General features: G+C 43.7%; 1 protein-coding gene across 1 annotated transcript; it reads left to right on the top strand.

The window, feature by feature from the left end:
• Nucleotides 1-8,604: 8,604 nt before the first annotated feature.
• Nucleotides 8,605-9,681, top strand: LOC142150365 (olfactory receptor 5AP2-like). The gene has a single exon (XM_075205560.1). It carries the CDS (start codon nucleotides 8,605-8,607, stop codon nucleotides 9,679-9,681), a length of 1,077 nt encoding a protein of 358 aa, XP_075061661.1.
• The last annotated feature ends 454 nt before the right edge of the window (nucleotides 9,682-10,135 follow it).

Consider the following 10,135-nt stretch of genomic DNA (forward strand, 5'->3'; position numbering starts at 1 on the left):
GCCACCTTAATAGCCAATAACTCCTTATCTCCGGTGGTATAATTCCTCTCGGCTGGCAGGAGGCTCCTAGAATAGAAGGCGCAGGGATGGAATTTGTTTTGTTCAGATTTCTGGGACAGGATGGCCCCTATGCCGATATTGGAAGCATCGACTTCGAGAAAGAACGGGCGAGACGTCTCAGGCTGCTGAAGCATCGGAGCAGTGGAGAAAGCGTTCTTTAGAAACTGGAATGCCCGTAAGGCTTCGGGAGACCAGGATTTAGTATTGGCCCCTTTGCGGGTGACGGCAGTTATAGGAGCAACAATGGTGGAGAAACCTTGAATGAAGCGCCGATAGTAATTGGCGAAGCCTAAAAAGCGCTGGATAGCTATAAGGCTTGTGGGAAATGGCCATTGTAAGACAGCTCATACTTTCTCAGGGTCCATTTCGAGACTGGATCCGGAGACCAGGTAGCCCAGAAAGGGAATTTGTGGAAGTTCAAAGGAGCATTTTCCAATTTACAGAATAGTTGATTCAGTCTGAGTCTGAGAAGAACTTCGGCCACATGTCTCCGATGAGAAAGGAGGTCTTGAGAAAATATCAATATGTCGTCCAGATAGACGACCACACAAACGTAGAGGATGTCCCGGAAGATCTCGTTCACGAAGCTCTGGAAGACGGCCGGGGCATTACACAAACCAAACGGCATAACGAGGTATTCGTAGTGACCACCCTGGGTGTTAAACGCCGTCTTCCATTCATCGCTGGCCTTGATCCTAATGAGGTTATAGGCCCCACGGAGGTCCAACTTGGTAAAAATCTGTGCGCCCTTGATACGATCAAAGAGTTCCGTGATAAGCGGTATGGGGTAGCGGCTCTTGACTGTAATGGCGTTAAGGCCTCGATAGACGATACATGGTCGTAGGGTCCCGTCTTACTTTTTGACGAAGAAGAAGCCTGCTCCAGCCGGAGAAGTAGAGGGCCTGATCAATCCGCGGTGGAGGTTCTCTTTGACGTTGGCTGACAACGAAAGTGGGTATACACGACCTTTGGGTGGTATCTTCCCAGGTTATAGAACCACCGGACAATCCCAAGGTCGAGAGGAGGAAGGTGTTCGGAGCTAGCCTTATCAAATACATCAGTGTAGGAAGCATACTGAGAAGGGAGACCTTGTGAAAGAGGGGTAACAACTTTGACAGGCAGAATACGAGGAATACATCTCTGATGGCAGGCGGAACCCCAAGCGAGAATTTGTGGTGAACACCAATCTATTTGCGGGGAGTGAAGTTGAAGCCAGGGTAAGCCCAGGATGAGCGGACTGGTAGCAACAGCTAGGACCAGGAAGGAGATTTGTTCCTGATGTAGAACTCCTACTTGAAGGCTGAGCAGGGAAGTGTGTCCAGTAATAATTCCTCTAGGTATTCGTGAACCATCAATGGCCGTAACTACAATGGCCCTCTCCAGGGGGATAAAGGTAAAGGTAAAGCGCACTGAGTAACAAGAGACTGAGATATGAAGTTGCCTGCTGCCCCGGAATCCACTAGTGCAGTAGTAGTAAATGAGTTCCCGGAGACCAAGATGGATACGGGAAAGGAACAGGTTTTAGAGCCAGAACGAATAGGAGAGGATTCGGAAAACCCTAGCCTGACCTCCGCGGAGCAGGTTAGGGTTTTAAGTTTCCCGGCCTCTTGGGGCACGAATTCAGCAGATGACCCGGATCAGCACAATAGATGCAAAGCTTGTTTCTCAGTCTGCGCTAGTTCTTCCGGAGTTAGGCGAGAACGACCCAGTTCCATGGGCTCCACGGGAGATATCGGGCATTGGAACCGAGGTGCCATTCTGGTGGAGGGGCAGAAGGAAGATTCCTTCCTCGAAGATCTCTCCCGGAACCTCAGATCAAGCCGGTTGCACAGAGAAATTAGAGCGTCCAAGGTGGGAGGTAGCTCTTGAGAAGCCAGAACGTCATTGACTTTGTCAGAAAGACCCTGCCAGAAGTCGGCCATCAGGGCATCATTATTCCACTGGAGTTCAGAGGATAAGGTGCGGAATTGGATTACATACTGAGCTACCCAATGAGTACCCTGACGGAGCCGGAGGAGACTGGAGGCCGCTGAGGAAACCCGCGTTCGTAGAATATTCTTCGAAAAGCCGCAATGAAGGCGGCGCTATCGCTCAAAAGTGGGTTGTCTCTCTCCCACGGGGGGAGTTTCAAGCCAAGGCCTGTCCGGTGAGCAAGCATATAATGTAAGCCACCTTGGAGCGATGAGTGGGGAAGTTCTGAGGTTGAAGCTCGAAATGGATAGAACATTGATTGAGGAAGCCCCGACAGGATTTCGGATCTCCCTCAAATTTAGTAGGAGTAGGCAGGGTATACAGGGCAGAAGCAGAAAGGTGCTCGGTGGGTTGAGCGGCAACAGGGGGATCCACAACGGCAGGAGCGGCAGAGACTTGCAGAGAATCCACACGGGTGATCAAGGCTTGGAAGCACTGCAATAATTGTCATTGTATTGCATCCTGCTGTTCTACTCGGGAGACCAAGTGCTGGAGTAGATCTTTTGCTGAGGGCTCCGTGGAGGGTTCCGACATGGCCTGTTCTTATTGTAATCATAACTGGAATACAGACCCCTGACCTGCCAAGATTAACACTCACCAGAGGCGCGAAGTCTAACGTAGCGGCTGGTCTTCACCAAGAACCGCCGCAAGGTGGTATGGACTTTGCGGCAACCGCCACGCAGGTCGCGGTCCTCTGTTAGTGGGGCAGGTTCCACGGAGTTCAGTGAGTTTAGAGTTTGGTGGATCCAAGAATGACCGCTGGGATAACGGGAGCTGCATGGAGCCTGCGGATTGCAGGATGACCGCTGGGATAGCGTAAACTGTATGGAGCAGCTGCGGATTGCAGGATGACCGCTGGGATAGCGGGAGCTGTATGGAGCCTGCGGATTGCAGGATGACCGCTGGCATAGGGGAAGCTGAATGGAGCAGCTGCGGATTGCAGGATGACCGCTGGGATAAAGGGAGCTGTATGGAGCCTGGAGTAGCTGCAGATTGCAGGATGACCGCTGGGATAGCGGAAACTGTATGGAGCAGCTGCGGATTGCAGGATGACCGCTGGGATAGCGGGAGCTGTATGGAGCCTGGAGTAGCTTCGGATTGCAGGATGACCGCTGGGATAGCGAAAGCTGTATGGAGCAGCTGCGGATTGCAGGATGACTGCTGGGATAGCGAAAGCTGTATGGAGCCTGCGGATTGCAGGATGACCGCTGGGATAGCGGAAACTGTATGGAGCCTGGAGTAGCTCAGATTGCAGGATGCATTCACTAGGAAAATCCCAACTGAATCAAAGAACAGGCTCAGAGGAGAGGAAGAGGCAGGTTTAAATACTGGAGGGAGCCGGGTCCCAGCTAGCAGGTCCCCGGCGTGTGACAGATACGTGATATCAGGATTATATTTTTTCATTTGTACCAGTACAGGTGAACATTTTACACTATCATTAAAGCCCTTGATGTTCCAGGTGAGTAAATAGAGCCAAATATAAATGGAGTTACACACCAAGGCAGCCCCAAAGTTTGGCGATGCCTTCTACTGTAGACAAACTGCGACATTTGAGGCATCTCCTGGTATAAACAGCTATATCCAACAATGGTTAGATCCCAGTCTGTACAAAGTCTCCTCAGTAAAGGCAACGCTTGGGCTGCAAAAGTATACACTCGTATGCTTTTTCCTCAGCAGCAAAAGACAGCAGTGCTCATCCCAGTGATTAGTACTGAGCTCTAAAGTTAATAGTCTGGTTGTAGATCTGAGTATTTCAGGAGCTCAGATATTTCAAGTGCAAGTTTTTGCCACTATATATGGTATGATCAAAAACCCTGAGAGGGCAATCACAGTGCTGGTCAAAGCTGACAAATGGTTAGACAAGCAACTCATGCTGAACCCCAACTCTGATGATATATATCGTTTATTTACCATTTTAGATGTCAGGACTGAGGAGCTAATAAATAATTGGCACAAGTGCAATAATGGTGATTGTGGGTCTCCAACTTCTACAGCTGGGGACTAAAGTCACGGTTCGTTCCAAGATGACGGCCAAAAGTTCCTACCAAATGACTAGGGGGCTCACAAGATCTCCCTCCCCAGCCAATGGATCCCACCTCCCGGCTTCTACCTCCTCCTTTGAAGCTCTGCACTGGCTGGGTCTACCTCAAGTCACCGGTGGTGGTATCATGCCACAGACGTGGTCTCTGGTAATGGCGGCCTCATCGAGGTAAGTGTAACTGTGGCACTAAACCGGGAAGGAGGGTCAGGCAGCCAGGAAAGAAGTTCTCTCAGAGGAAATATACTCCTATTTCCTACCCTGTTGCAGGGATAATTGGTGCTGCCAGCCAGGCTCTATGGTGCAATGTCGATGAAATTGTCCAACGACATGGTGTTGAATTAAAGTGCACCTTGAGCCTCAGAGAGCTGCAGAGAACCTCTTATTTAAAGGTCTAAACAACAGAAAGTGTAGAAAAAGGATTTTGCTTTAGGATATTGCAGAAGAGAAGAAGCTTAACGTTCTACTCAATGCTAAGCCAAACCACACCACTTTCCTTAAGTGTTTACACTTATTGTTGATTTGTAAGGAAAAACAGGGCATATATAAAGCAGGGTAGACAAAATAAATGCAAATATGAACAAAGGAAACTGAGGACCCTGTTGCTGAGATAGCTTACATTCTAATTGGAAGAGGGCACATCTAAAATAAGAGGAGCAGAATGGAGACTGGGACAGTTGTGAGGGTGTGAAGGTCGTGGGAAAAACTGATCGGGCATGGTAGGGAATTCCATCAGTGGGTAGCAGCACGAGAGAAGTCTTGTAGGCAGGAGTGAGAAGTGGTCAGCTTAGATGAAGCGCAGGTCATAGGTAGACCTAGGAGTGTGAGAGGGAGAGTATTTTGAGATAAGATTGAGGTAAAGGTTTGGTATTGTTGAGGGCTTTGTAAATGATCGACCCAGAGTTTCTTTTGTTGGATTACTTTCTATTGAATCCTTTCAGCCTGACTAGAACACGAACATGCAAATCATCGACTCCAACTAGAGAGTGGACTTCTGGTTAAAGTAACATACTTGGCAGCCCCTTGTGTCAGTGCCATAACAACTGAGTTTTTGTGGAAAGTCACAGTTTGGAGTTCTCCCTAACTCTTCCCATCTTTCTAGTGAGGTTCTTCAAATCCTGACCTGAACATCTCATCCTGCAATGATGAGATCATCATCATCATCATCATCATCATCAACATTTAGCGCCAGCAAATTCCGTAGTGCTTTACAATTGGGAACAAACATTAATAAGACAATACTCGGTGATACATACAGACAGAGAGGTAAGATCATGTCAGAAGAAGCCACTTGCTCTACAAATCCAGGTGCATGTGTGAATGTCTGTATGAATCAGATGGTGTGTGGTTATTGATTTTCTCAGGGTAGTTTCAAACACAGAAATTACACCTATGAGTGAGATTTGGCAGAGAATTAGGGGCTTTTGCATTTTCGTAAATTAACTTAATTAGCATGTATCTGTCCTGTGCAAGTTGGATAATGAAAGCAAACATCTGATTGGTTGTTGTGGATTTACTGCAGATTTGTGCATTTGAACAATCTTAGTAAATAACACTCAATGTTAACATAAATACATTTTTTCCTTTATCACAACACAAGTCAAAAATTAAATAAATAAATGACATTTTAATGAATCTACCACTTACTGGTAACTCACTAATTTGATTATTTCTACATTACAATAATTAGTGATATATGCTCTGGGACAGGAGAGATTTATACTCCCGGGTCACTGAGTTTTATATAAAGAAGACTCTTTACAGAAGCCGTGTGGATCCCGGATGTCTGACAATTATATGCAGACAGGTAAGAAACCGATATACATCTCTTAACACAGGTACCATTATATTTATAATTTTAGATAAATGTAAGACAAGAAACAAGTTAATGTGATACAGGAACATTACTAGGACCAGTATATTAATATGTTAACGGCAACAAGAATAGCACCAATCAGAAACAAACTTTATTTCTTGGTTCTCCACCAAACTTGTTCAGAAAATTATCTATTAAAGCATAGACCTAGGGGTCTTACACACACATCTACTGCTGAAAGTCTATCTGGTGCACTCCATCATTAAATAAAGGTGGGAATAAATACTGAATAAATGTTCTTTTTATCTATCAATCCTTCTAACACAACATACTGAGAAAGAGGTACCTGTGTGAACAAGAGACTCAAAGACTGTTTACTTTGCAGAAACCTTAATGTCTATAAAATACATTGAGTTTATGAGAATGGAAAAACGGAACTGGAGGAGTTAGTTAGTGCTACATAAGGGAAAAGATTGTTCACGATGTAGAAGACAATTCGAAGTGATTTCCTAGTGATGACGAATATTTTGATTGTTTAGAAATTCTACCGAGACTCAGTTATCGGAGACGGTAATGGACAGTTCCTACAGAGTCATTTATAGGACTATCTACAGTAATTGTAGTGACTAAGGACATGTCACCAGTCTTGGACCTATTGTAGGTACTTCCCAGTAATGGCAACTATCTTTATTAGCCTCATAAACCCCCTTATTTAACCTTGATATTGTTTTGTAACAAATGAATCATGAAGGTGAATCAAATTAGAAAAAGAACCATTTTATTTTGAAAAGATCTGATGGAAACTAATGAATTTGTTTTCAATAAATATACTGATTAAGGATACTTCCGTCTTTTAAAATAAATACCTAAAATCGATCACATGTATTCGTAAGGAATAAAACATACACAACTATTCATGAGGGTTTTTTTTTAACAAGAAGAACCCCATGAAATGTAAATTAATAAGGATAATTGGGCAGCACGGTGGCTTAGTGGGTAGTACTTCTTCCTCACAGCACTGGGGTCATGAGTTAAATTCCCAACCATGGCCTTATCTGTGTGGAGTTTGTATGTTCTCCCCATGTTTTTGCGTGGGTTTCCTCCCACGCTCCAAAAACATACTAGAAGGTTAATTGGTTGCTATCAAATTGACCATAGTCTCTCTCTGTCTGTGTGTGTGTGTTAGGAAATTTAAACTGTAAGCTCCAATGGGGCAGGGACTGATGTGAATGAGTTCTCTGTACAGTGCTGCGGAATTAATGGCGCTATATAAATAACTGGTGATGATTTGATATATTTTTCTCAGATTAGGGGATGCATTAAATATGTTTGCACATATTAGAGGGTATTTAGTGTAAAACACATTTTTGATGAGACTTGTTTTTTTTTTCTATCATATATGTTAAATAAAAGTATGAGAACCCTTCTCAGAGAGTGAGTAAATGGCCCCTTTAACCAGAAGGCGATAGAACTTGCCATCAAAACTCATAAAAGGTATAAGTAATTCTGAGTGCAGACCACCAACACATTGCATCACATTGGAAGATGAGACTTTTGGTAAAGAAGTACAACCTACTGAAGACTTATCTTGGTGGCGAGGAACAACAAGAGCAAAGAGATGTTGGTGATTAGGCAGCAGAGGGTGATATCCATTTCCATGAACAATAATCAAGCAAATCACATCAGTCCTAAAAAGCACTCATGATCATTGTAGAACACAGCCAGCCCCTTAGAAAGTGATACAAAGGGAATATATCTGTAGAGGAATTCTTGACATGAAGATACATTATCATCACCATTTATTTATATAACAATATGATGTAAAGATGTTTATTGGTGTTACAGTATTTAATGTATTAAGCATTGGTGATCATTTCGTGAGGTGTTAATATTGTTAGGTTTGCCAGGTGTAGTGGCTTTCAGGAAGACCACACGGTGTGAAAATGTATTGTTTTGATAACATTGTGATAGTTTGAAGCATGGATTATATACTACATATATTATATACTATATGTATTGCCATGAAAACATCACAAGACTTAGATGAAGACATGCAGGAGATGAGATACACACTGCGATGGTCCTCACACAGCACTACAGGAAAAAACAGTTGACAGAAATGATAGAGGGAGATTATTAAGAAAAGGAGAAGTGTAACAGAGTGTGAGTAAAGGACATTAGAGTGGGATTATAAGAAGCAGTGAAGACGGAGAGGAGAGGGAGTAGATTAAAAGACAACATAAGAGATTTTGATAGCATTGAGGTAGATAATTAGTCAGTCAAAAGAGGAATATTTATGAGGTAAACATTGGGATTTGAGTAAACAAACAGATTAGTAAGTAGAACAAAAGATATAACATAGGAGGGAAAGAGCATCCTCATCATCATTTATTTATATAGTTCCACTAATTCCGCAGCGCTGTACAGAGAACTCACTCACATCAGTCCCTGCCCCATCGGAGCTTACAGTCTAAATTCCCTAATATACACACAGCCGAGAGAGACTAGAGTCAATTTAACTAGATTAAATTACGGGGAGAACATACAGACTCCTCACAGATAAGGCCATGATCGTGAATCTAACGCATGACCCCAGTGCTGTGAGGCAGAAGTGCTATCCACTGAGCCACCCATAGAAGAAGACTTAAGACAGTCAAAATGTCTTAAACTTTGATATTTACAATCAATATTTATTTCACCACTACAGAGAGAGATTTCAATGGACGTCATAAACAAAACCCAAGTCAGAGTGTTTTTATTTTCTGGACTTACTGACAATAGAGAACTTGCCCAATTCCTGTTCATATTGTTCGTACATGTTTACATGGTGACCGTAGTGGGAAACATCGGCATGATGGCTGTTGTCCATAACACCTCCAACCTCCACACTCCGATGTACTTCTTCCTGAGTTACCTCTCTCTGGTGGACCTTCTCTACTCATCAGTTGTAACTCCTAAAATGCTCTCTGACCTTATCTCCATGAGGAAGACCATCTCATTCCATGGATGTGCCCTTCAGTTATTCTTCTTTGCTACTCTAGCGGGGACAGAGGTTTTTTTCCTCTCAAACATGTCGTATGACCGATATGCTGCCATATGTCACCCTCTCCATTATGTCTCAATAATGACCAAGAAAAAATGTTGGTGTCTGGTTGTCCTGGCTTCCACTTTTGGCTGTTTGCAGTCATCCATACACACCAGCTGTGTATTCAGTCTACAGTTCTGTGGTTCAAACCTTATAACCCACTTTTGTTGTGACATCCCTCCGTTACTCAAACTGTCCTGCTCGGATACTTTCCCCTGTGACATGGTAGCTCTTTTCTTCACACTTTCTTTCGGCCTAGGTTCATTTATAACCATCCTGATCTCATACACTTTCATCATTTCATCCATTCTACGGATAAAATCTGGTGAGGGCAGGAAGAAAGCCTTCAGTACATGCTCTTCCCATCTCATGTGTGTCACCATCTTCTACATGTCAATATTCTTCACTTACCTACGCTCTCCTTCCAGTGTCTTTGAGAAACAAGACAAAATAGCTGCTGTTTTCTATTCAGTAGTGACACCGATGCTGAATCCACTGATATACAGCCTGAGGAACCAAGAAGTGAAAAGAGCCATTATACAAGTAATGCAGAATTTTACTAATGTTCTGTCATATATTAGTATAGAGTTGTCATGTTTAACTTACAGAAAGCATATATGTAGCCCAATTAACACCCAATATGGGTTAACAAATTTTAAAGTGAAGATGGTCCCTCAGATCATAGCTGGGAACTTATGCTTCAGTAAATAAAGGTTCTTTTTATATATACATATCAGTAAGGAACTTTTATTATCGTCGATTATTTTATGTGTATATTTAAAGTTGCACATATCTTTAGCATATCTTGATTATTATTATTATTAATTTTTATTTATAGGGCACCACTAGGTGTCCGTAGTGCCGTACAGGGACAAACAAAATTACAATATGAGGTGAGACAGCACAGTACAGTAAACAATAAGCACAGTAACTCAGTGAGCTCAAAGCACAGCTAGAGGGGCGAGGGAGGGGAGGGGGGAGGGTCCGCCAATGACGGAGTCCAAGAGGGAAGGCATGGATGACAGGGAGACCCCCAGAGGGGAGAGGAGGAAGCGAGAGGGGACGGGGGAAGAGGGTCCTCAAGGAGGAGGGCTAAGTAGCTGGACAGCAGAGTTAAAAGTGGTGAAGACAAGAGGAGAGAAGACCCTGCTCAACGGAGCGTACA

The sequence above is a fragment of the Mixophyes fleayi genome, chromosome 4 (assembly GCF_038048845.1).
Source record: "Mixophyes fleayi isolate aMixFle1 chromosome 4, aMixFle1.hap1, whole genome shotgun sequence".
NCBI lineage: Eukaryota > Metazoa > Chordata > Amphibia > Anura > Limnodynastidae > Mixophyes > Mixophyes fleayi.

What these genes read in the sequence shown, in the direction of transcription:
- LOC142150365 (XM_075205560.1), top strand. Translation starts at nt 8,605, where the DNA reads ATGGACGTCATAAACAAAACCCAAGTCAGAGTGTTTTTATTTTCTGGA.